The 27,748-nt window shown below is 39.1% G+C and overlaps 1 protein-coding gene and 1 long non-coding RNA gene across 6 annotated transcripts in view; one reads left to right on the top strand and one right to left on the bottom strand.

The window, feature by feature from the left end:
• Window positions 1-18,131, bottom strand: part of LOC122235863 — a 23,092-nt gene extending 4,961 nt beyond the window's left edge. Inside the window, exons 1-3 of the long non-coding RNA XR_006213952.1 lie at window positions 18,056-18,131; window positions 13,312-13,589; window positions 13,133-13,185 (exon numbers count right to left, since the gene is read on the bottom strand). This is a non-coding gene — a long non-coding RNA (uncharacterized LOC122235863). The remainder of the gene's footprint in view (window positions 1-13,132; window positions 13,186-13,311; window positions 13,590-18,055) is intronic.
• Window positions 8,512-27,748, top strand: ZNF281 (zinc finger protein 281). 5 transcript variants are annotated; one of them, XM_042976227.1, is made up of 4 exons: window positions 8,512-8,566; window positions 20,883-20,924; window positions 21,908-21,956; window positions 22,897-27,748. In XM_042976227.1, exons 2-4 carry the CDS (start codon window positions 20,905-20,907, stop codon window positions 25,606-25,608), a joined length of 2,781 nt encoding a protein of 926 aa, XP_042832161.1. In that variant the 5' UTR covers window positions 8,512-8,566; window positions 20,883-20,904; the 3' UTR covers window positions 25,609-27,748. The 5 variants fall into 5 exon arrangements, with proteins under 5 accessions (XP_042832161.1, XP_042832164.1, XP_042832159.1 ...); XM_042976230.1 differs by lacking the exons at window positions 8,512-8,566; window positions 20,883-20,924 and having other exon boundaries at window positions 21,937-21,956; window positions 22,901-27,748; XM_042976225.1 differs by lacking the exons at window positions 8,512-8,566; window positions 20,883-20,924; window positions 21,908-21,956 and adding an exon at window positions 22,550-22,674 and having other exon boundaries at window positions 22,901-27,748.

The following is a 27,748-nucleotide window of genomic DNA, read 5'->3' as shown; positions in this document are numbered from 1 at the left end:
AAAATCAGAGCTCATGTTCAATTGCATAAGGAAATACTCACAGACAGAAATTGGGACTGTCACAAATAACTGGGACATAGAATCATTGGGTCTCATGCTCCTCTCCCCACATATAATTCTTCTGAATGTCAAGCATGTGCTCTGCTCTTCAAAAAGTATACCATGGATGTTACCAGTTTGTACAGAACCCCCACTGTTCTTCCATAGTATTCCACAAGAAGGCTGCGTTGGTCTCAGGGAGAAAACACACTTGGAGCTGGGTTTTAATTCCTGGCTTTGTAACCTACCATCTTAGGCGTGACCCAGAAGTTAGTTGACTTCTCTGAGCCTCTTTTCTCTACAACAGGGTTATTTTGGGAATATATGTGATGAAGTAGATAACATGTCTAGCAGGCATGACAGACACCTGATATATTCTAGATCCTCGTTTGTCTTCTTTAGCTCCTGTGAGATACTGAAATGATCACTTCATAAAACCAAACCAAACTAAGCCCAAACAAGAGAAAAGTAAGTTTTTTTAAAAGGAAAAGACAATAGGTTTAAAATTCTGGCTTCCAAAGTCCTGAGTACTTTACTCCAGGAACTGTGGTCACATTGCAGAATAACCTGGGTTACATCTGGATGGGAGTCCTCGTGGCTCACTGTGGGCCCCAGAACTGGATATTGTGTTTTGCTTTGGGTTGACAGTGGCCAATTTCCTAAGAATCAAATTCTCCATGTGACTTGCAATGTTGATTCAGCTTTTGTCATGTATGTTGATAGATGTCATTCAGAACACAATTCAAAAACTTGTCAAAATCATATTCTGCATTCCTTCAAACTCAAATAGTAAAATTTATGGATCATCAATTTTGGTAGAAATCCAAGTTCTCTGTAAATCTCCAATGCTACAATTTCTCAGCAAGTAAAATTATGAAAGATCAGGTTTTGTCTAATAAGGGTTCTTTGTTTCAAAGTCAGTTTATTAGTTTCCTTAGAAATGTTTTCAAGTTCATTCTTGATGGTTTTTCCCTAAAATTTTCCAAGCTATTAAAGTGAGGCTGACTAATACATTATATGCAATGTAAACAAAACTGCAAAAGGAAAACAATTGAACTTAAATTTAATGACAATGACAATATGGTTGTAATAGGTTACGTGAAAACCACAGGCTATAAAACAAAGTATAGGGTGAATTTTAGTTTCCTTTCAAACAGAATGCATTTAGTTATGAAAAAAGTCCAGAAAGATATGTACCAAAGTGATAACAGTGGTTATCCCTAGACTTCAAAATTACAAATAACTTAAGCATTTTTTTTTTCTAGTTTCTAACTCATGAATCAATCGACAGGTAGTCTAAAATGAGCATATGCCACTTGTTTAATATAAGATAAAAAAGCTTCAAAAGTTATTTTAATTTTTAAAAATCTGACTTTTAAAATGATAAACTGGTTGGACAATTGCATTAATGTTATTTATAGCTCATGCTATAATATTTTAAGCCAATAAAACACCCTAACCAGATAAGCATTTGGTGAAACCTCCAACCCCAGGCAACTTTTTTGTGTCCTACTCTTAAATAGACATAAAAGAAAAATTTTTTTAAATCCCAAATTCTATGATTAATATAATTAGTATCCCTGAAATGAGAATCAGACACTGTTAAAAGAAAAAAATCAAAGAAAAAACACACAGTTTTTGAAAATTAAATTATGATATGACAAATGAAAAAAAAACCGCAATAAAAGGAAGGAACATAAAGTTGAGGAAATATCCCAGAAGGCAGAATAAAATAATAGAGAGGGAATATAAGGAAATAGAGAAAATTTAGAGATTCTATTCAGGAAATCCAACATTCAAATAATGGGGTATTTCAAATGGTGGGGGAGGGGACAAAGAAATTAAGAGAAGAGAGAAGAAACTATTGAAGAAACAACTTAAGAAAATTTCCCAGACCCTTTCCAACTGAAAGGGTCTCCAAATGCCTTCCTCAAGGAATGAGATTTCACCCACACCAATGACAGCATTAAACACTGTCAATGAGACAGAGTGGGGTTAAAGAGCCAAATTCACATCTTCCATTGTGGCGAGTCAAAGATAGAATAGAAAATGAGGGGCACCTGGATGGCTCAGTCAGAGTCACGAGTTTGAACCCCACATCAGGTGTAGAGATTACTAAAAAAAAAAAAAAAAAATTATGGAAAAAAAAAGAACAAAAACTGAAAACCAGGAGGTAGCAATAGAAGCATATTATTTAGACATATTGAGTTAAGTAAGAAAACAATCAGTGAAAATCAGTGGCCTCTGTGAGGAGGAAATTTGAATTTGGAGGTAGAAGTCAGTGTTTCTTACTACATGTCTTGGAGAACTATTTGATTCCAGAAATCATGTCCATGCATAACCTTGATAAGAATAAAACTTTAAAAAATTCCTGTAGAAATGGCATTACTCACTGAAGGCACTTGTGTAAGGGAGCAGTGTTGATGTGATCCAAATACTGTATGATTGTTTTCTGACTTTACACAGAAATAGCCCTCAAAAAATCTAGGAATAGTTGACATATATCCTAGATGCCATTTCTCACAAATATCAGGTGTCTAGAAACAGCTTGTGGCAAGTTCTGGGTTGCAGTCAATGGATGCTTGAAACCCTGTCAAGTGTCTGAAGAGCTGATATTCCATGTTGTTGATGGAAGGGCTTCCAATGAGCTTAGAAACTGGATACACAAGACAGAACTATCCTTTTCTCGTACCATACTAAGAACTTCTGTGTACTCTTGCAGATTGCGGGTTAGCATACTTGTACATGGATGTGGGAGGAGGGGCACATGCAAGTATTCTTTTGAACACTTTTAGAGCCATACAGAAGCCCAGAAATTTGTTGCAGTAACACAGAAGGTGTTATTTTGGCCTGAAGAACTCTTACCTGAAAAATGCAACCTAACAGAGCTCTCAAGATGTCAGCCACAAAGGTGTTCCCAAGTATCTGAGTAACATCCTATTGAACAGTCATCTCACAGTTATTTTAATGTTAAAGGACTTCTGTTATGATGCTCTTACTGTCAATATATTTGATGCAAAATTGTTGCTTCCTACTTCGATAAGATAACTGGATTAGCTACTTCCAAAGTCACACTCAGGTGACGCAGAACACTCTAGACCATCAGCTAAGAGGCTGGTGCTTACTCAGTTCATGGAATAATTGTTATTTAACTATAAAGTAAAATAATAAAGAGCCTACAATAACGCCTTATTTTATACTCGTTAGGACTGAAAGTACTTTCCATGATTTACTCAGTAGTGTTTTACACGTTTTGAAAAAGAATGGCTAACGGTCTAGGATTTAGAGACAATTAAGTTACTGTTTATGGTGTCAAGAACTGAAAGTCTGATTATGTTGCAGAGACCCACATTACCCTCAACTACTCACGGTGAAGTGAAACAGGATGTAAATTATAATGGACCCATTGCTTTTGCAAGCTGCTTAATCTTCTCAGAAGATGTCAGCTTGAGTCCAAAAATTTGTTGAGTAAAAAACTCAAGATATTTGGCAGAAATGGTAGATTCAGTTTCACCTTCTAAAGATGGGCTACACGTGAAACTAATTTAACACTGTATGGTAACTATGCTGGGATTTTAAAATTTAAATGAATGAATGAAGGAAGGAAGGAAGGAAGGAAGGAAAGAAGGAAGGAAGGAATAAGTAAATAAATAAATAAATAAATAAATAAAATGGGTTCGATAAAATTTTGAATCCCTCTTAGGAATTTGTATTTATATACTATCTTCTATAAGAAAGTCACCAATTAATTTTTGGTCTACCATATGAAGAGAGCAAAGATGATAACTCTAGGCATAAAAGAAAGAGAAACAGACACAAATAAGCCATTTTATTAGTTAAATGGAAGTGTGCAATAGTAGAACAAATGCCAAACTAAGAGCCACGAAATCTAGGTTCTATCTTTGCTCTGCTACTTTATTTTGTTACATTGGGCAAGTAACTTATTTTCCTCATTTTTTAAAATGGGATTCACTGAGTCCAAAATGAAATCATGTTCCATAAAAGTAACTTAAAAAAAAACCCATAAAGTAGTGTGCAAATGTTTAAAAATGAACAAATTAAATGCAAGGAACTGGAAAAGGGAACTTGCATAGGGCTAGCCTTAGGAGTTCTGGCTCTTACAAATACTATGACGAGGGTTAGACTTATGGGGAAATTTCCAAACATTTTGGCCTTAGGCCATTTTATGGTTGATTTTTTAAATTTCATACTTGTTCTTTATTTCAAAGTAGGTTTTTTTGGTTTGTTTTTGTTTTTGTTTTTTGTTTTTTTGTTTGTTTTTACTATGTTTAATACACCAAATTTGACACCAGTTGGCATATGTCTAACAGAGAAGCCCTTGGATTTGATGACAAGTCTGGAGACTAGGATTCTGGAAGTTAAATATCCAGGCAATTCAAGCACCCAGCAATGCATGTTCCTAGTGTGCACTCAACAGTACATGTTCAGTGAAGGTAGGTCCTGATGAAGTTCAACTTGAAAGGTACATAAGGTCAACGCAGCACCTTAAGATGAGAATTCTATTGAACTACACTCTGAAGTCCAAATGGTATGTATTCCAAGAACTGCAGTTGGCTTTGGCAAAAGATACAGCTCGGTTCAACATGCCAAGACTTTTATGCTTTTTTTGCTGTTCAAAATTTTCAACAAACCATGTCAATTACTTAGTTAATTTGTTGGCCTAGAACAATTTGCCCAAATTCCCTGAAGAGGCTACTGTAGCCTCTTTTTGGTTCATAGCAACAACTTGTCCCTATGTTCTGTCACCAGATGGCAAAGTAGCATAATACCCCTATGTAATTATGTCTACTCTATGTGATTATCTTCTAGACACAACAGGAAGTATGGAAGTTGTTGTTAGCTCTGATCTTCTGGGAAGTTCTAGGAAGCTTAACAGGTTGTTAGTTTCTGCTAAAATGTTAAGATGGTTTTGCAAAACTCTTTCCTGGAAGTGTATAGTGACCTTTCAAAATGAAAGTAGAAGTCTAGATTTCTAGCAGATACCATTCATACATAAGTAGCAGAAGAGCTACTCTGGATATTTCACATTTATTAGGTTTTTATGCTTATGAAGCTCTTTTTACATTATTTGGAGAGGCAGTTCTGATTATAAAAGAAACACAAACCCATTGGAGACACAGGAGAGAGTAAGGATAAAAATGCAGGAAAAAGACATTTCCTGGAGTTTTACCACATAGTAGCAACACTTAAAATATTTTGGTGCATTTTGTCCATTTTGTAAAATGTGTTTTCTTATATGGTTGTGATTATATTGTGATACAAATTCCTATGCAGTTTTCTTTCTTTCTTTTTTTAAAGTTTATTTATTTAATGGGGGGAGGGGCAGAGAGAGACAGAGACAGAATCACAAGTGGGCTCCACACAGAAGCACGGTTTGATCCCACGACAGTGAGATCACAACCTGAGCAGAAATCAAGAGTTGGTCGCTTAAACGACTGAGCCACCCAGGTGCTTCTGTAGGCAGATTTTTCTTATTTAACAGTTTACACTTATTGCCCCGTGCCATTAAAAATCTTTTAAAATTGACTTTTAGAAAATATTTTTCTGATAATAAGAAATATACAAAGTTTGAGAAATATATAATAGTATAAGGGAAATAAAATTTGTCCATAATCTTGGGGTGCCTGGCTGGCTTAGTCAGAAGAGCATGTGACTTTTGATTTGGGGTCGTGAGTTGGAGTCCTATGTTGGGAGTAGAGAATACTTATAAAAATAAAATCTTTTTTAAAAATGTTTACTTATTTTGTGAGAGAGGAAGTACACGTGTGTTTGGGAGCAGGGGAGGGGCAGAGAGAGACCAAGAGAGAGAATCCCAAGCAGGCCCCATGCTTAGTGCAGAACCCAATGTGGGGCTCAACCTCACAAACTGTGAGATCATGACCTGGGCAGAGATCAAGAGTCACTTAACTGACTGAACTACCCAGGCATCCCCCTAAAATAAATTCTTTAAAAAGAATTATCCACAATCTTACAACTAAAGGTAATCATCAATACTTTGGCATATTTCCTTCCTTTTTCTTTATGTTTTTTAAAAAAATTTTAAATGTTTATTCATTTTTTGAGAGAAGGGAGAGAGAGAGAGAGAGAGAGAGCGCGGGAGGGGCAGGGGCAGAGAGAAAGGGAAGCACAGAATCCAGAGCAGGCCCCAGGCTCTGAGCTGTAATCAACACAGAGCCCAATGTGGGGCTCAAACTCACGAACCACAAGATCGTGACCTGAGCCAAAGTTAGGTGCTTAACTGACTGAACCACTCAGGTATCTGTTCCTTTCTCTTTCAATGCATTTCCTTTTACACAGCTGGGGTAATACCTTTTGTAAAATCCTGTTTTCTTCACTCATTTATCTTTTTTTTTAAGTTTATTTATTTATTTTGAGAGAGACCCAGATAGCGCAAGTGGGGGAGGGGCAGAGAGAGGGAGACAGAGAATCCCCAAGCAGGCTCCGCACTGTCAGCCTGGTGCCCAATGTGGGGCTGCAACTCAGGAAACCATGAGATCATGACCTGGAAACCGTGAGATCATGACCTGAGCCAAAACCAAGAGTCAGACGCTTAACCAACTGAGCTACCCAGGCACCCCTCTTCACTCATTTATCTTAAGCAGTTTCCCACATGATTAAAATCTTTCCCAAAAGATTGTTTTTAATGTCTGCGGTGTAATGTTATACCAATACACATAATTTCCTTCACCATTCCTCTTCTTGGGGCTTTTTATTTTTTTAAATTTTTTATTTTTTTATTTTAGAGAGAGATCAAGAGCAAGCCAGGGAGAGAGGCAGAGGGAGAGGGAAGGAAAGGGAGAGAGAAAGAGAGACAGAGACAGAGACAGAAAATCTTAAGCAGGCTCCATGTTCAGAGCAGAGCCCATCATGACCTGAGCAGAAATCAACAGTCAGACCATTAACTGGCTGAGTCACCCAGGCACTCTCCTTTAGGGCTTTTTCCAACAGTTTAATTCTTTCATAGAATGATCCAGAAGTCTTGAATTTTATATTAATTTGTAATATTTCATAAAAAAGGTTGAGAAATTTATACCAATAAGGTATGAAAGAGGAAAACAGGACATTATACATATGAAGTCAAGAGGCAGTCCTTCATAGTCATAGGGACAGTGCTGGACCCTAAATACATGCTGCATGGGCATTGCTTTCTTACCTTTTCCAAGGAGGGTTTGGGATGGCGTATAGAGATACTCGGAAATTAGGACAAAGTAAAAAAGGGGCTAATGGCGAGCCACAAATTTAATTCTGAGCACCCAGCAGCCAAAGAAATTGATTTTAAGACAATTTCCTTAGAATGAAAACCAAGTTGGGCACCGAAGGGCAGCTACCTGGTATCGAAACGTAAGAGAAATCTTTATAAAAGAGTGCAAGATGAGGGCATGGTCTGTGGGTTATGCCCGAGACTAGGGTACAGGAGGTCTGGATCCCAGGATTGGCTTTGCTACTAACCAGAAGTGCAAACTGGGTAAATCACTTAATCACTGGTAAGGCCTTTATTTCTGTAACTTAATGTTCATTTGTAAGGGCTCACTATGTGCCACTAGGATTACAAGGGCAAATAAGTTTGTGTCCTTAAGGAGCACAGATACTCAGGAGGAAGACAAGCATGGAAGCTGTGTGGGGGAATCCACTGCAGAAACGGTATAATAGAGGGATGAACAGGGACATGAATGTCTCAGCTGACGTACATCTCGACTTCTAGGTTAATCTAGACACCAGATATCACCTTCTGTAAAATTCCATTATGTTAAAATCAATATCCTGAATTAAGATATATTAAAATCCTAATAGGATTGAATTGACTAAAGTATCTGTGAAGCAACCATAACTGAGAATGGTAACCGTGTTAATGTGGAAAACTGATCGAAACATCTGTGGTTTTCTCACTTGCTTTTGTAATTGTAATAGGGGTTGCTTTGCAATATCTGTTCCATCCAAGGATGGTCTTTTTTAATTGTATGCTTTGTCAGAAGACCAACTCTATTTTTTTCTCTTCCTACACCCTCTCATGCTCTTTTCCTGTAAAATAGTCTGGCTAAGCTCTCCTTTCAGAATCTCTTCCTATTGCCCCTGTCTTCCACAATCGTCATTGCAAATCTCCTTTTTCTGTTTCACATTCAAGTTTAACATATTCACATTCCTTGGCACTTATTTTTCTTTGGTTTCTTGTATCCAGTCAATCAAATTCTACAACTTTTTTTTTTTTTTTTTTTTCTGAAGAACACTCAGATTTTTCATCTGCCTCTGTTGTCACTGACAATTCCTTGCCTTCACTTGTGGTAAATTCTCATTCGGGATCCTCCAATACCTTCCTCATGTGGGTTCTCTGCCTTTATTTCCCACACTCCATTCTAATTATTTCCATACCTCTTTACATCACTGGCTTCTATGGTGATTTAATTCTTAGAATTCATTTCATAACACTGCCATTTTCCAGAGTCAATGACTAATTTGGTCTTAGTGGGAAAACTACCAAGACTCTGATCAGGATTTTCCATCCAAGCAGGTTTTATTTCATATACTTTCTCTTTTCATATAATCTTTGTCTCTCAGATATAAGCCCTCTCATTGGTCACTATGATTATTTTTTCTCTTTTAAAATTCATAATCTTGATTCTCCACAAATCTTTTAGTATTTAACTTGTATTTTTATAATACCATAGTCCACATGTATAAGCCTTTCTTTATTTCATATATACAAATTTCTTTCTTTCTTTTGAGAGAGAGGTAGAAGATACAAGTGAGTGAGAGGCAGAGAGAGAGTATCCCACAAGGGGAAGAGAAAGAGAGATGTGGGGCTCACCTGGGGCTCCTGTTTTACCTAAAGCGGGGATCGTGCTCACCCAAAGTGGGTCTCGAGCTCACCCGATGTGGGACTCGAACTCATGAGCTGTAAGATCATGATCTGAGCCGAAGTCAGATGCTTAATGACTGAGCCACCCAGGCGCTCATACAAATTTCTATATTTTGCTCCCTAAGTTGTGAGTCCTGAGGATAGTGACCGTGTCTGCCGTAAACACTAACTGGGGTAACTGACGTTCCCCCACGTGATTACTTCTATCCCTCTCCCTCCTCCAGCTCTAGCTAAGTGGTCTGAATGGAAATGGTCATCTTCTTTTATGATCCTGCTCTTCTGATCATAGGATTGGTTAAGGTGTAGACTTGTCACCATAACAGCTCATTCCCTGGACCACAGTGAGTGATTCAGAGTGACATGTGACCTAAATAGGGCCAGAATCCTATCTCAAGAGTTGAGAGAGAAAAACCAGTTTTTCTCTTGTATTAAAAGCTGTAAAAACAAGAGCCTGGACCCTTTGGGTGGTACATGTCCCACCAGAGAAAAATGATCTGGGAGAACGGCTGAGAAGCAGACAGAGAAATCTTTGTTCATTCCTCTTCTTGCAAATCTGAGATTTAATTATTTAACTATTTATTCAATTCTTAGAGCTAGTTCTCAATAAATCTCTGTCCTTTTATTTGTTTCATCTGGTTTGAGTTGAGTTGTCATTTACAACCATGGAGGTCCTCATTCATATAATATTTGAACTATATTTTGAAATCCTTGTAGAATTGATCTGTAACATGGGGACCTCTATATATGACATGCCTCATATCTGACCAATTAGCTTAACTTAAAAAAAAAAGAGCTCCAGAAGAAATTTTTTTTTAATTTTAAATTTATTTTTTTAATTTACATCCAAGTTAGTTAGCGTATCATGCAACAATGATTTCAGGAGTAGATTCCTTAATGCCCCTTACCCACTTAGCTCATACCCCTCCCACAACCCCCTCTGGTAACCCTCTGTTTGTTCTCCATATTTAAGAGTCTCTTATGTTTCATCCCCCTCCCTGTTTTTACATTATTTTTGCTTCCCTTCCCTTATGTTCATCTGTTTTGTCTCTTAAAGTCCTCATATGAGTGAAGTCATATGATATTTGTCTTTCTATGACTAATTTCACTTAGCATAATACCCTCAGTTCCATCCATGTAGTTGCAAATGGTAAGATTTCATTCTTTTTGATTGCCAAGTAATACTCCATTGTATAAATATACCACATCTTCTTTATCCATTCATCTGTTGATGGAAATTAGGGCTCTTTCCATACTTTGGCTATTGTTGATAGTGCTGCTAGAAACATGGGGGTGCATGTGTCCCTTCTAAACAGCATACCTGTATCCTTCGGATAAATACCTAGTAGTGCAATTGCTGGGTTATAGGGTGGTTCTATTTTTAATTTTTTGAGGAACCTCCATAACATTTTCCAGAGTGGCTGCACCAGCTTGCATTCCCACCAGCAGTGCAAAAGAGATCCCATCTCTCTGCATCCTTGCCAACATCTGTTGTTGCTTCAGTTGTTAATGTTAGCCATTCTGACAGGGGTAAGGTGATATCTCATTGTGGTTTTGATTTGTATTTCCCTGATGAGTGATGTTGAGCATTTCTTCATGTGTCGGTTAGCCATTTGGATGTCTTCTTTGGAGAAGTGTCTATTCATGTCTTTTGCCCATTTCTTCACTGGATTATTGGGTTTTTTTGGGTGTTGAGTTTGATAAGTTCTTCATAGATTTTGGATACTAACCCTTTATCTGACATGTCATTTGCAAATATAGAAGAAAACTTTTGTTGTCAAAACTCTTTAAATTCTATCCTGAAATTCTTCCTAATTTATTTACTCCCTAAGCTTTTTGGTTACAATACCTGAAAATCAGTGCATGACAATTTAATTTGCCTTCTAATAAGGCACACTCCCACCTCCCTAAAGTTACAGCCTCTAATTTGTCGATTGTCCCTTAAAACTGTGATTTGTTTATTTTACATAACAAAGACATACTGAAGGCTTATTTTGAGCCAGATGTGCTAAAAATTTACCTCTTCAATTCTCCAACACACCTCTGAAGTAGGTACTATTATTATCTCCGTTTACAATGAGAAAACTGAGGCACAGAGAGACTGGGTAATTTGCCCTAGGTCACAGAGTTAGTACATAGTGGAGCTGGAATTAATTCTTAAACTTTATTATGCATCAGAACAACTCAGGTGTGTGTTAAAAACGCAGATTCCTGGAACCTACTCGTCCAGAATCAGACCAAGAAAAGGTAAGACTACTTTTTAGATTTTTTTACGTTTACCAAAAAATTCTCTCATCTGTAGCCTTCAGCTATCTTAAATTTGGTTGAGAATACATTTCATCTTTTTTGATTTTTGTAATAGAATGAGATTCTGCCACATGTGGATCTGATATTTAAACTGTACTGATCTTCTGTATGCTGAAAACTATAGAAAGCTTATGAAGGAAATTGAAGAAGATATAAAGAAATGGAAAAACATTCTGTGCTCATGGATTGGAAGAATAAATATTGTCAAAATGTCAATACTACCCAAAGCTATCTACACATTCAATGCAATCCCAATCAAAATTGCACCAGCATTCTTCTCGAAACTAGAACAAGCGATCCTAAAATTCATATGGAACCACAAAAGGGCCCGAACAGCCAAAGTAATTTTGAAGAAGACCAAAGCAGGAGGCATCACAATCCCAGACTTGAGCCTCTACTACAAAGCTGTCATCATCAAGACAGCATGGTATTGGCACAAAAACAGACACACAGACCAATGGAATAGAATAGAAACCCCAGAACTAGACCCACAAATGTATGGCCAACTCATCTTTGACAAAGCAGGAAAGAGCATCCAATGGAAAAAAGACAGTCTCTTTAACAAATGGTGCTGGGAGAACTGGACAGCAACATGCAGAAGAATGAAACTAGACCACTTTCTCACACCATTCACAAAAATAAACTCAAAATGGATAAAGGACCTGAATGTGAGACAGGAAACCATCAAAACCCTAGAGGAGAAAGCAGGAAAAGACCTCTCTGACCTCGGCCGTAGCAATCTCTTACTTGACACATCCCCAAAGGCAAGGGAATTAAAAGCAAAAATGAACTACTGGGACCTCATGAAGATAAAAAGCTTCTGCACAGCAAAGGAAACAACCAACAAAACTAAAAAGCAACCAACAGAATGGGAAAAGATATTTGCAAATGACATATCAGACAAAGGGCTAGTATCCAAAATCTATAAAGAGCTCACCAAACTCCACACCCGAAAAACAAAAAACCCAGTGAAGAAATGGGCAGAAAACATGAATAGACACTTCTCTAAAGAAGACATCTGGATGGCCAATAGGCACATGAAAGGATGCTCAATATCGCTCCTCATCAGGGAAATACAAATCAAAACCACACTCAGATATCACCTCATGCCAGTCAGAGTGGCCAAAATGAACAAATCAGGAGACTATAGATGCTGGAGAGGATGTGGAGAAACGGGAACCCTCTTGCACTGTTGGTGGGAATGCAAACTGGTGCAGCCACTCTGGAAAACAGTGTGGAGGTTCCTCAGAAAATTAAAAATAGACCTACCCTATGACCCAGCAATAGCACTGCTAGGAATTTACCCAAGGGACACAGGAGTACTGATGCATAGGGGCACTTGCACCCCAATGTTTATAGCAGCACTCTCAACAATAGCCAAATTATGGAAAGAGCCTAAATGTCCATCAACTGATGAATGGATAAAGAAATTGTGGCTTATATACACAATGGAGTACTACGTGGCCATGAGAAAGAATGAAATATGGCCCTTTGTAGCAACGTGGATGGAACTGGAGAGTGTGATGCTAAGTGAAATAAGCCATACAGAGAAAGACAGATACCATATGTTTTCACTCTTATGTGGATCCTGAGAAATTTAACAGAAACCCATGGGGGAGGGGAAGGGAAAAAAAAAAAAAGAAAAAGATGTTAGAGTGGAAGAGAGCCAAAGCATAAGAGACTCTTAAAAACTGAGAACAAACTGAGGGTTGATGGGGGGTGGGAGGGCGGGGAGGGTGGTGATGGGTATTGAGGAGGGCACCTTTTGGGAGGAGCACCGGGTGTTGTATGGAAACCAATGTGACAATAAATTTCATATATTGAAAAAAGAAAGAAAGAAAGAAAGAAAGAAAGAAAGAAAGAAAGAAAGAAATTGTACTGATCTTGCTTCAATAAATAATAACAAATACATACCCTTCAGGCACTCACCAGAGATCTTAATCTTGAACTGACCGCCAGCCAGATCGCTGCAAAGAAATAGTTGAAACAGGTATTTGAGAAAGACATGACCAAAGAACATGCTTACTACTTAATCCTTTCACTTTCCTTACTCTATCACCCAAATAGAATAAATCCCCCACAAATCCACATACTTGGACTTTGTCAGTGTGATTCTATGTGGAAATGCTTTCAACTCTTCTCAATCTCTCAATTAACCAGCTCCCATTCAATGCTCAGTTTCTGGGTATTGTCCCCACCATACTTCTAAAGGCACTGTTACTGAGGTCACCAGCAGCCAACTGGAGACTATACGATTTCGAGGCTAAGGAGGTGTTCTCCGAAGTCAGTCCAGCTCAATTCAAATCCCGATTCTGCCACCTCCTGGCTCCAGCTCCTTGCTGAACCTCTCCGTGTTGCTCAATGTTCCTATCTGTAAAATGAGGATAATTATGGTACCTATATCCAGGGTAAGTGTGAGGAATGAGCGAAGTAATAATGCTTGTCAGGTGATTAGAACAGTGCACACACAGTCAATGAATGCTATTCGCCAGAATATAAGCTCCTTCAGAGCAAGTTCAATGTTTCCTTCATGACTATGTTCTCAGCGCCTGACATATAGAAGTTACTCAAATGTAAATGCAATGAATCCAGTAACTACCAAATCTAATGGCATTTGCCGGTCCCTTCTTAGTTGATCTTATGTGACATCAGTCAAATACTCAGATAGTATTACCTCTGTTAGGCACTGTTCCAAGCACTTTACACTTATTTACTCTTTTAGTTCCCGTAACAATCTTATGAGACAGGCACATTACTGTGAGCATTTTATACATGATGAAAGTGAGGAACAGAGATGCTTAGTAATTTGCCCAAGCTCACACAGCTAGTAAGTAGTAGAGCCAGGAATGGAACCCAGGCAGTATGGTTTCAGAGTTTATGCCTTTAACCTATGTTTGCCGCTACTCATTTCTTCTTTAAAACTCTCTTCTGGGGTGCCTGGGTGTCTCACTTGGTTAAGTGTCAGACTTTGGCTCAGGTCATGATCTCACCGTTCGTGGGTTCAAGCCCTGTGTTGGGCTCTGTGCTGACAGCTAGGGGCTTGGAGCCTGCTTCAGATTCTGTGTCTCCCCCGCTCTCTCTGCCCCTCCCCTGCTCCTCTCTCTCTCTCTCTCTCTCTCTCTCTCTCTCTCTCTCTCTTTCTCAAAAATAAACATTAAAAGAAATAAATAAAACCAAATAAAGAAAAAAATCTTCCATTGGCTTCCCTGAAAGCACCATCTCTCTGACTCCTCCTTCATTGGTTTTCTCTCTGCTTAGCTCTGAAGCAGGAATGGCATTTCCCAGAAATCTGTCTACAGCCACTGCCTTCATTTACTTTACGTGCTCCCTAGTTGAGGGCATCCACTGCCATCCCTACTTGGATGATTCCCAGCCCTGTATCTCTATCCCAGAGATCCTTCCTGAGGCTCAGACTTGTGTGTCCAATTGCTCAGTGGACCACATTCCCATCTGACACATATAATAAATGCATTCTTTTCCTCAGCAAACATGCTTCTTTTCCATTTAATTCTCTGCCTTAGGAAATCACCCATCACTGAAGCCAGTGAGCTGATGATCACCTGTAACCCAGCTCTCGCTTTTTCCTGTCCCGTCCAGTCAGCATCCACCTCCGTTCGATATTTGACTGTACCTCCTAAACGTCTCTGAATTCTCATAACCATTTCCCTCGTTTTGGATTCTCTTACCCTGACTGTAGCTTCCTAACCGGTTGCCCTATGCCTCTTTAACCGATTTCTCTCAGTGCTACAGGAGTTACTTTACAACAACAAAACCCCCAAAAGCTCCTGACATCACTTTCCTGATGAAAACTTTGTAATGACCCCCTTTTCTAGGAGAGGAATAACTGGATTCCTTGACACGCTATGCAAGGCCTTTCGCAGTCTGGTGCTGCCCCTGCTTCTGGTTTCATCAGCTTCCCCTCTCTCGCTTGAAAGCAACTTGCTCTAGCAATTCTGAGCTCCTTGCGTGTCCCCTGGAGATCTCTGTGCTTTCATGAAGCTGTGCTTTCTCAAAGATCTCTCATAAATGCCCTTTCCCAGCTGTCTCACTGACCACGCTTCCTTCTCCTTCAAGAATCAGATCTTCAGAAGAGCAGCAAACCAAACACATACCACAAGAGGCCATCGCTTAATAGATTTTAGCTCCCTTCTCATGATGTACCCACTTTCCCTGGCAAAATTGATGTGTTCTGCTGTATAAACTGCTTATTTTCTTTAGTCTACTAATCACAAGTATACATTTATTGGTAAATTATACCCCACTTTTAAAAAATAATAAATTCTTCTTATTTTTTAATGTTTATTTTTGAGAGAGAGAGAGTGTGTGTGTGAGTGCAAGTGGGGGAGGGGCAGAAAGAGAGGGACACACACAATCTGAAGCAGGCTCCAGGCCCTGAGCTGTCAGCACAGAGCCTGACGCGGGGCTTGAACTCACGAACACAAGTTCGTGATAATGATAAAGCCGAGCTCTGACACTTAACCGACTGAACCACCCAGGTGCCCCAATGAATTCATTTTAAATAAACCCACTTACATCCTTTTTCGTTCAAATGTATTATACTCTTTATTTTTTATATTTATTTATTTATTTTTCAGAGAGAGAGAGAGAGAGAGAGAGAGAGAGAGAGAGCACATGTGTGCATGTAAGCTGGAGGTGCAGAGAGAGAGTGGGACAGAGAATCCCAAGCAGGCTCCATTCGGTCAGCACAGAGCCTGCCATGGGGCTTGAACTCACCAACCGTGAGATCATGACTGAGCTGAAATCAGGAGTCAGACATTTAACTGACTGAGCCACGCAGGCACCTCAGCTACTCTTTATATTAAAATAATAGTGGGGATGCCTGACTGGCTCAGTCATGTGACTCTTGATCTCAGGGTTGTGAGTTCGAGCCCCACTTTGAGTGTAGAGGTTACTTAAAAATAAAAGCTTTAAAAAAATAATAGGAGTCAAGAAAAAACCCCAATCTTACCCCAAATCAAATCAGTATTTTATTTGTCCATCTTATCTTTAGCTCCTTATCCATGTGCAGATTCTCTTTTCTATATTTATATTTAATATCCTCCATAGAATTGTACATTCCACCTCCTTTGATAAGGTCATACATGTTTTTCTAGTGTGCTTCTAACATGTTTCTGACTTGCTTCCTCTCCCTCACGTCTTTTCCACTAGGAAAACCAGTGACAACAGTGTGGTGTGCACCTTTCCACTGTTCTCCTGTTGAATCAGTTGTATTTGGGGAGGAGGAAGGGAGGTTTTGTCATTTGTTTTAAAAAAAGAGACGATATAACACACGTGTCTTTTCCTCTTGCTCTTCTCCTTTAACAATTCATGAAATTACTCCAGGCTAATAAACATAGCTCTAACTCATTCTTTCAGCTGCCTAGTATCTTAAGGGATGAAGAGACCACGATTTACTCAGCCAATCCTGTGTTGAAGGGCATTCAGGTTGTTTCCAGTTCTTTACCACTACACACAGTGTTGCAACAAGCAAATACACATATCCTTGCACACTAATGCTTTTGTTTCCATGGGATTTCGTCGCCCAAACAGGAATTGTTTATAGAAACTAGGTTGGAGCATGGTTTGTAAATAAATAAAAGCACACAGCATAGCACCATACATTCAAAGAAGGTCAGTAAATGATGATAATGATAAAGGATATTTGACTATGTGGTTACCTAGCAGCGTTTTGATGGGAAAAGATATGTTTCCCAGCAACTAGCAAGTATATATCATTGAATGAGAACTTGTAAGGAAGCACAAAAGACAGAACCTGGTGCATAGCAACTAGGAACCACTGTTGCAAAGTGTATTTCCTGTTGTATTTGCTAGGCCATCTTAGACTGTGGAGCACTAGTCTAAGCAGCTCTATTACTGGATACTGAGTCCCTGAACTTCTACAGTTCTAATCAAACTATAATATGCTTTCAAAACACCTCAGCTTTTAAAGAGCTCACCAATTGTATTACCTTGAAGCTGGTGATTTCAGAATTACGAAGGTGTCTATTTAAGGCAGTTGTATGTGAAAGCACATTAGATGAGGAGTCAGAAACTAATCCTTGCCTCTGCCCACTTGTCAGCACGGTGGCATTTTGAGCAAGCCTCAAAATCCTCATATGTAAAAAAAAAAAGCTAATAACACTCATGCTGCCTACTTTGCAGTATTGTAGTGAGGAACAAATGGAATTATGCAAATGAAAGTACTTTGAGAGAGCTATACATATATTAGCATTGTTAATATTCTTCTGATTCCTGAGTGGGCAATGTACTGTGTATAGTGGCACCTTCCTGTTCTTTGTATCGCCAGGAAAGAATACATTACCACAGAAAAGATTGATTTTGTAGCAGTCATGAAGTGCACTACGAAAGTACAGAACAATCAATATAAAAATAACAGACTAGATGTCAGCCATTGAATCTATCCGCCGACGTTGTTCAATGAACTTCTAGGACAATGAAGATATTTACAAAGCTGCCTCAGTTTTTAATGTTTCATACATAAATGAAAATAAAATAATATAGCATGATTTCCCCCCTTCTTTCCTGTAAGTTTCTATTTTTAACTCCTGTACAGCATCAGATGTAATACCCTTGTGTTCTTTCCCTGGTCCTGGCTCCTGCCCATGATATATACACATGCTATAGGAATCCAGCTACGCTTGGGATGTTTCCTGTCCAATTACTGTTATTTTTACTGTGATTGAAACATTGAGAAATTGGTTCCATTATAGATTAATACTCCATATATATTTTGAATGGGTAGGTCTATGGATGGAATAGCAGAAACTCCCCAACAGACATGAAGGATCATTCGTTTCAGAAATAAGGCATACTTACAGTGTTCACTCTTTGGTGGGACAGAATGTTGGTAGAAGGAGCTCAGAAGTCTCAGTGCCAGTTGAAATTTGGCAGTTGGTTCCTTCCAGCTGTTCTTAAAGGTATTCTCCCTGCGGAGATTTAAAAGTGGCTCCTAGTTATGGTTTAAGATTTTTATGTTTAGCTATTTCTGTTTTGATTCTTCCCTTGGGAAAAAAGAGAAAATGAGATGTTTAACCAGTAGTGAAGGGCTTATGAAGTTCTGTAGAGTTAGATCTAAATTATCACAACTGTCAATAGTTGGTAAAATCAGTGGGGAAAAAAGGCACCATGTATAAAACACACAATTTTTTATTATTATTATTATTATTATTATTATTAATGTTTTACTTTTCAGCTGGTTGTGGTGACATCAGGTAGACAACCCAAGAGAAAAAAAAGCAGAGATTCCTTGGAGTGATTTCAAGTCTCAGGCTTTTTCAGGATCTTTGAAGTAATAATTTGGGGATTGCTTACCATGCTTTTAAGTGTGCATCTGTTGAAGAGAAAGGAGAAAGAGAAAAAAACTTCTGAGACTGAAGCTGCCTTTATTTGAAACAGTTTTTCAGTCTAAATCTTTTTTTCAAAAGGCAGACTTTTGTTGTGGATCATTTTATATTACTTTAAAGAGTTAAATATGTGAGAACTTAAAATGTATAACAAGTAACATGGAAATAGAGTAAATAAAAATATTAGAACATACTCCATATCCTTCTTACTTTACCAAGACATGGAGAATGAATGTGATTTTTGAAATTTTCTTTTCTTTTAGAGAAAATTGAATTTACGAAATAGATAAATTACAGAAGTGATTATACACATCATAGAAGGGCTCTTCTATAGATGTCTCAAAATATATAGATAACAGCCGAATTTCTTTTTTTGTGCATTTTTTAATGTTTATTTATTTTTGAGAGAGAGCATACTGAAGGGGCAGAGAGAGAGGGGGACAGAAGATCTGAAGCGAGCTCCTGGGTGATGGCAGAAAGCCTGACACGGGGCTCGAACCCACAAACCATGAAATCATGACCTGAGCTGAAGTCAGCTGCTTAACTGACTGAGCCACCCAGGCACCCCAACAGATGAATTTCTTAACATATAGAAATCACGGTGTCTATTGTTCCATACACAAGGCATTGTGGTGAAGAACTTAGGTACTGCACAAAGCAAAATACTCCTGTCTCATACATAGAAGTAATTTGAGTGACCTACTCTTAATTTTATATCTATAGAACACAATATGAAATAAAGAATTAGCAATTATGAAAGGAAGGAGCACTATTAATTATTGTATAGTTTTGTCATAAGTCAGAGAACTTTTTTCTTGAATTATCTAGAATATAGGCAAACAAGTAGCCTATAAAATGAGTATCATCTAAGACGGTTGAATTCACACTATGTAGATCTTGAGAAAGGCTACTTGGATGGATTTGAGTATTGATATTGAGCTATGGGACGTGATGTATACACAGTGAAGAAACTCTCACTGTACTTGAATTTTTAAAAGTCAATGACCCAGTAGACATTTTTGGTTGTTCAAAACTCTTTATCAACCTTTCTTCCTAATACAAATACATGTAATGAAGGTTTGTTTCTGATATTATATAGAGAGTAGTATTGAAAACTTGTAAGATTAATTGTAATGAACATACCATACTAGAGTAAAATGATGAGGGGCACCTGGCTCAGTCAGTATTGCATGCAACTCCTGATCTCAAGGGTTGTGAGTTTGAGCCCCATGTTGGTGTAAAGATTACATAAGAAAATAATAAAGAAAGTAAAATTGTTCTTAAAAAATAAAATATGTTACAGAAGAAACTGATGAGCAAAACCTAGTTCTGTTTTATTCAATCTCCTTATTATAGGATTGTTTCCTTTATCTGTAAGATGTTAAGTATGCAGATATAAAACAAATATTAAAATATTCCTGTAATATTTTCCTTTTGAAATGTCACATTTCTTAACTATTTGAACCATTTCCAGACTTTAGTCCTGGCATCTATCTCATATTTGGTTTACTCATACCTAACAAGAATAGGATAATATAGATTTTTTCTTTCCCCTGCAAAGCCAAAATACATGGAAAATTTCTTGCTATTTTCTCTAATAAGTTTAAACTACATCAGTTTTATTTTCTTAAAAAATTTAATATTTTAGAGAGATTCATTTTATATTTTACAATTAAGTATTTTCTAAAACTAAGGACTAATAAACAGCAGATCTTTGAAACTTCTTTATAAAAAGTTTACAATAAAAATGTGTGTAGTTTTACAAGTGATAATGTGAAATTTTATCCTAACCTGAACTGGAGTTTTAAATATTGTTTAGAAACTATTTATTACCCTAAGTTTATCCTTTTAGTTGTTTTCATTAAAAATTTTTTTTTTACTCCTGTGAAGACTTTAACCAATATATTCCATTTTCCGTAGTCTAAAACAGGGTTTAGAAATATTGATGCTGAGTGCTATTGATTACTTTGATGACATTTTCTGAGTTTAATTTTTTCATTACCTAGCTATCTTTCAGAAACTGGCATTTTGATTTTTATAATTAATATTCTATGTACCAGGAATGGTATTTTTATTTTCTATTTATGAAGAATTGCGTAGCACAACCACTGTAAGTGATGTGCTGGTATGTTACCTTATAAATGCTCAAGGTACAGCTTCTAATGTTGAAAAATAGAAAAATAAATTGACCTTGATGAAGTGTGTCTTCTTTTGTCTGTTCCCAGGAAAGTTTATTTCGGGTATTTCTACTGCTGAAATGATTAGCGTTAACAGCTTTTTCCCTCCATTTTATTTTACAGGGTCTCTTCATCTTCCTGATATATGGGGTATACAACACAGAGGTAAGTCTGCTTGGAGTATCTCAAGGCTGACAGAGTGAATGAGAGAAATGACAGGTTTCTTATCTTGATAACTGAGGAACAAAGTTGGCTTTTCATATGAGTGTCCTACTGCCCTTCATGCTTGGACTAGCTTATATGCATCCCAGCTTACCATTAAACACTGACGCCCTGAATAAAGGGACAGCCTCATTTCTCACAGGCATTGACTAATATTTTACTACTGCCTTAAGTTTTGGAATTTTCAGTCTTTCTTTTAACACTTAGCTATCCTTGACGGTATTCAAGTTTTGCAATTTAAGTGGCAGAATGCTTATAGGTAACTTCATGGAATTAGAATAATATTTCTTACCACCAAATGTTCATAAATATTACCTTTTAAGTTTCTGCACAGGTTCAGAGAGGCCCATAAAGAATAATGAATAATCTTATGGTTTCAATGGTGAAGTTTCTCAGAGAAGTCATTTACTATTTAGTTATGAGCAGTTATTTAGTTAGAAATATTGTGAGAAAATGGACTTGAAATTTCACGAAGAAAATATACTATGTAAACGAATTATTGTGATGGTTCTAGTTCTTTTATGAAAAAAATTGTGATTTATATAGGCTTTGTTAGGCAAGTAGCTGGTTTAGATTTTGGCACGTTTAATATGAAAGTGAGTGCTTTGTGTACATTAGCCACTGAGTAGAGACTTGTGTGGTATTTGTTAGTCTCTGATTTCAAGATTTTACTTTGTAATTTTCCCTCAAGAAAAAATTTGTAATTTTGCATGCGTTTCTCAGCAGTCCATACTGGGGGAAGGCAGAGTGACTCCTAGTACACGTCTTAGAAGGGCCTGGTAGTCAGTTTTTCCTAAATAAGTAACATAAGGGACTAGGCAACATTGTAACATTGCAAACAGAGTCATTAGCCAGACTGAAAAGGTATGTGGGCATTTAAATAACATCTGATGATGATGAAGTATGAGTGTGGGCGTGTTTTACAGGGCTGCAGCACCCGGATTACACGCGGTTTCCTTCTTCAGTAGCCTTCAGGTAGGTTGGCAGTAAAACAACTTTTTTTTTTTTTTGCAACGGTTTCAAAGCAGGCTCCTCCTATAAATGCAAAGGTACACGCCCACTATTAAAATATTTCCAACCTAAGAGGGATAACGGAAGAAATCTGTTTTAATAAATGTTGGGCATTTGAAGTTTACTGCTTTTAGGCAGAACCAAAAGTGCCCTAAGTGACCCACTTCTGGGTTTGGATTGTGATTCAATACCTAGACTACAAATTGTAAGCTAGAAAAAGCCCCAACATTCAGTCCTCAGTTTCCCCCATCTTGCCAGCCTCTTTCTCTGCAGCCCCCGAGCCACGCCGCAGTAAGGTCCCGCGTAATTCCGCCCCTTGGGTTCCACCCCCTGAGCGTCCTCCCCCAGAAGCCCTCACCCACGTCCAACTCCGTCAGTGCAGCCCACCAATCACGCCCGTTCGCCTGGAAGCCTCTTTCTACAGGGGACCCAAATCCCCGCCCCTCGAGCCCTGGGCCTCCCCTCCGCCCAACCGCCCCAGTGATTGACAGGCAGACCGGGCGGAAGCTGCAGCGCAGGCGCCGTGGCTCCGCAGAGCTCCCCTCTGGCTGGGTTGAAGAGTTCCCAGCAGACACCGCGCCGCGGCTGCGCAGTACAGGGGAGGCTTTTAATTCCATTGTGGAGAGGACGGCGTTATTTTTATTAACTGGAGGCGACGGCGGCTGCGGCGGCGGCGGTACCCGTAAGTGTTGCCGGTGGGTCTGAGAGGGAGAGGGCGAGGCCCAGGGAAGAGTCCCAGGACCATGTGTGCCGGTGCCGGAGGCGACCGGGCTGGGAATTAGTGCTGGGCGCGTTGCGGTCTGGGCGGCGGCGCGGCGGGGTCCTGGGCGCTGCGGTGGTCCCGGCCCGGGGCCCGGTTCCACCCCCTTTCCTCCCTCTTCCCTCTTCCTCCTCCTCTCCTCAGCCAGTCCTCCTTCGGGGTATGAAAATCGGCAGTGGGTTCCTGAGTGGCGGCGGTGGTACCGGCAGTAGCGGTGGTAGCGGCTCCGGCGGCGGTGGTAGTAGCGGCGGCGGCAGCGGCGGCAGCGGCAGCAGCAGGAGGGCAGAGATGGAACCCACCTTTCCCCAGGGTATGGTTATGTTCAACCACCGGCTTCCCCCGGTCACCAGCTTCACCCGGCCGGCGGGGTCGGCCGCCCCTCCCCCGCAGTGCGTGTTATCCTCCTCTACCTCCGCAGCCCCGGCCGCTGAGCCCCCCCCTCCGCCAGCCCCGGACATGACTTTCAAGAAGGAGCCGGCGGCGTCAGCCGCGGCCTTCCCCTCGCAGAGGACCTCCTGGGGATTCTTGCAGTCTTTGGTTAGCATCAAACAGGAGAAACCCGCAGATCCTGAGGAGCAGCAGTCCCACCACCACCATCACCACCACCACTATGGGGGGCTGTTCGCTGGGGCTGAGGAGAGATCTCCTGGCCTAGGAGGCGGGGATGGGGGGAGCCACGGCGTCATCCAGGACCTCAGTATTCTCCACCAGCATGCCCAGCAGCAACCAGCCCAGCACCACCGTGACGTATTGCTCAGCAGCAGTAGCAGGACTGATGACCACCATGGCAGTGAGGAGCCAAAGCAGGACACTAATGTCAAAAAGGCAAAGAGGCCAAAGCCAGAATCTCAGGGAATCAAAGCCAAGAGGAAGCCAAGTGCATCTTCCAAACCTTCTTTGGTTGGAGATGGAGAAGGTGCCATCCTCTCCCCAAGTCAGAAACCTCATATCTGTGATCACTGTAGTGCTGCTTTCAGAAGCTCCTATCACCTGCGGAGACATGTCCTCATTCATACTGGAGAACGACCTTTCCAGTGCAGCCAGTGTAGTATGGGTTTCATTCAGAAATACCTACTACAGAGACATGAGAAAATTCATAGTAGAGAGAAGCCATTTGGATGTGATCAGTGCAGCATGAAGTTTATTCAGAAGTACCATATGGAGAGACACAAGAGGACGCATAGTGGAGAAAAGCCATATAAATGTGACACTTGCCAACAGTATTTTTCAAGGACTGATAGACTGTTGAAGCACAGGCGCACATGTGGTGAAGCCATAGCTAAAGGAGCCGCTGGTGCAGAACCTGGGTCATCAACCCATAGCAGTATGGGTAATCTGGCTGTGTTGTCTCAGGGAAATACAAGTTCTTCAAGGAGAAAAACGAAGTCAAAAAGTATAGCTGTTGAAAATAAGGAACATAAGACTGGTAAAACAAGTGAATCACAAATTTCAAATAATATAAACATGCAGAGTTACTCAGTAGAAATGCCTACTGTGTCTTCCAGTGGAGGCATAATTGGCACTGGTATTGATGAACTGCAGAAAAGGGTGCCAAAACTGATCTTTAAGAAAGGAAGCAGAAAGAATACAGAGAAAAGCTACCTTAATTTTGTGTCACCATTACCAGACATCATTGGACAGAAGTCCTTGTCTGGGAAACCAGGTGGCTCACTTGGCATAGTTTCAAATAATAGTGTGGAGACTATTAGTCTTCTCCAAAGTACCAGTGGTAAACAAGGTCAAATAAGTAGTAATTATGATGATGCCATGCAGTTTTCAAAGAAAAGAAGATATTTACCAACTGCCAGCAGCAACAGTGCCTTTTCTATAAATGTAGGACACATGGTCTCCCAACAGTCCGTCATTCAGTCTGCAGGTGTCAGTGTTTTGGACAATGAGACCCCATTGTCCCTTATTGACTCCTCGGCTCTAAATGCTGAAATTAAGTCTTGTCATGACAAGTCTGGAATTCCTGATGAGGTTTTACAAAGTATTTTGGATCAATACTCCAACAAATCAGAAAGCCAGAAAGAGGATCCTTTCAACATAACGGAACCACGAGTGGATTTACACACCTCAGGAGAACACTCAGAGTTGGTTCAAGAAGAAAATTTGAGCCCAGGCACCCAAACGTCTTCAAGTGATAAGGCAAGCATGTTGCAAGAATACTCCAAATACCTCCAACAGGCTTTTGAAAAATCCACTAATGCAGGTTTTACTCTTGGACACGGTTTCCAGTTTGTCAGTTTGTCTTCACCTCTCCACAACCACACTTTATTTCCAGAAAAACAAATATACACTACGTCTCCTTTGGAGTGTGGTTTCGGCCAATCTGTTACCTCAGTGTTGCCATCTTCATTGCCAAAGCCTCCTTTTGGGATGTTGTTTGGATCTCAACCAGGTCTTTATTTATCTGCTTTGGATGCTACACATCAGCAGTTGACACCTTCCCAGGAGCTGGATGATCTGATAGATTCTCAGAAGAATTTAGAGACTTCATCAGCCTTCCAGTCCTCATCTCAGAAATTGACTAGCCAGAAGGAACAACAGAAAAATTTAGAGTCCTCAACAAGCTTTCAGATTCCATCTCAGGAGTTAGCTAGCCAGATAGATCCTCAGAAAGACATAGAGCCTAGAACAACGTACCAGATTGAGAACTTTGCACAAGCGTTTGGTTCTCAGTTTAAGTCGGGCAGCAGGGTGCCAATGACCTTCATCACTAACTCTAATGGAGAAGTGGACCATAGAGTAAGGACTTCGGTGTCAGATTTCTCAGGGTATACAAATATGATGTCTGATGTAAGTGAGCCATGTAGTACGAGAGTAAAGACACCCACCAGCCAAAGTTACAGGTAAGGTCCCCAAAGTGACCAGGCTGGAGGTCTAATGTAATTTTGTTTTATTTTGAGAACACTGCCATTGGAATGTTTCTACACGATCCTATTAAGAATAATGTAATGCCCTTTCAATGCAACTTTTCATATTTAGTTTATTTTGTTAGTGTGATTTTAGCTCTGTTTGTATTATGATTTTTAATCAAAATCAATAGATTAAAAATAGTTTGACATTCAAAGTGACAATGTTTAGCAATCAAATTTACATGTATAGATTGTCAGGGAATAGCCCAAAAGTTTTAAATGCAAAAAAACCACAAAAATACAAAAAAAAAAAACAAAAAAGGCAAAAAAAAACCCAAAAACAAAAACAAACAAAAAAAAACCTACAAAAAAGACAAAAAAAAACCCACAAAAAAAAAAAAACTTTGTTGCTAGGATTAAGGTTATTCTAATTGCTTTACTCTCAGGAAAGTGTAATAACGCATGGGAATTCTGTACGTTATCACTGTAATGGAATATCCAATTTACAGATAGTATGATAATACATTTTATCATTTAAGTAAGGGATCGAAAACATTTCAAATTGCTCTATCTGGGCTGATACACATTTCATCATTTTAAGTAAGGGATCGAAAACATTTCAAATTGCTGTCTCCATCTAGGCTGATCCAAAATTCTGAGATGTTGGCTACCTATGTTTTGTTGCAGCTTTTAAATGTACTCTGAACTTCCAAACCATTCATTCCAGCCTGGTAGAACAAATATTCTTGGATCTTTGATCAAAGCCTGGAATGATAGCTTTAATAAAAGAAGAAGAAAAAATAGCACCCTCTCCTTATCCCAACTGTAACAGGGCTGTAGTTCCTTAGGAGTTATGATATCTGGCACAGTGTTGACACCCAAGTGGTTGGTTAGATCCAGTATTAGAACCCAAGTTGGAATTACATAATTTTTTGAAATTTGGGGTATGCATTATTTGTTATACATGGCTTAAAGCATTGTTTTCTTGTCTGTGTTATTACGTGTCACCCACACTTCTTTTTTTTGTTCTTTTCTTGACTTACCCTCTTTCTGAGCCTGCCTTGTTCCCTCTTCTCTCTGGACAGTTTCAATTTTAGAATGATTTACATTCCATTAGGTAACTCATTAGGCATTTTACATGCCTTGTGGCATTCAAATACTAAATAATAGGATAAACAACGCCCCATCTTTAAAAAAACAAAAAAAAAAAAACCATAGAGATTTCCATGTATAATAAAGCCCCACATAGTCTGAGCTACAGATACTGTTAATAAGGTTGTAATTCCAACTGGTGACCTAGCTAATGTGAGGAGTAAGTGTCTGCATTTAGTAGTGACATCAGAACCTCTTTGTGAAATTGCAGCCTTTAATGTACATTTTAAAAGGGTGCATTAGTCAGTATTGTACAGGGGTCTTGTAAAGTCATCAAAACTTGCTATGAACGCTAATTGCCATTTGAAGCTACTGATAAGACAGTGGCTTTGCTCTAAACCACTTTTTAGCAATTGTATTTTTTTCCTGATTATATTTTTTAATGTACTTTGATGTTTATGCTGATGAGTTTTTTATGTACTTTTGGTGATGTTTCAGTCTTATGTACTCTTCTGACGTCAGAAAAGTACCACTGGTTGTTTGCAGTCTTATTGTGTAATCAGCCTACCACAGGCTTCCATGTATAATAAAGTAATTAATATTGTGCAAGTGTAAAACACTTCTGTTATGAAAGCAGTGTTTGGAAAATAAGAAATTATTAAAAATGGTTACAAAATATTAGTTAATTTCCTTTCCCCACTTTCCTCCCTTAAGTCTGCTTACCAGCTAAAGGGTCACCTATTTGTCATTGCAAGATTCTTAGAAAATGTGTTTAATCCTCTTAAATACATCAGTACTAAAACGTCTGTATTTCTTATTTTGGTAAGTGCGGTAAGTTCTATTGGGTACAGAGTACAAGCTGTAATCAAAGGATGGAGAGGACCTTTACCACTGTATCTCTTAAGCTGTATGATTTTTCTCCAGTGTTTGTTTTATACAGGTTTTGAATTTCTTTAACTTTTATTGTGTGTACTGAATACTGCATATGTATTATTCTGATTGTTTGCTCTAGTTTACTACCAATAAAAGACCTGTTAATCACAAAA

This window comes from Panthera tigris, chromosome F3, assembly GCF_018350195.1.
Source record: "Panthera tigris isolate Pti1 chromosome F3, P.tigris_Pti1_mat1.1, whole genome shotgun sequence".
Taxonomy (NCBI): domain Eukaryota; kingdom Metazoa; phylum Chordata; class Mammalia; order Carnivora; family Felidae; genus Panthera; species Panthera tigris.
The sequence above is the reverse complement of the archived record's forward strand: the minus strand, read 5'-3'. Positions and strand labels throughout refer to the sequence as shown.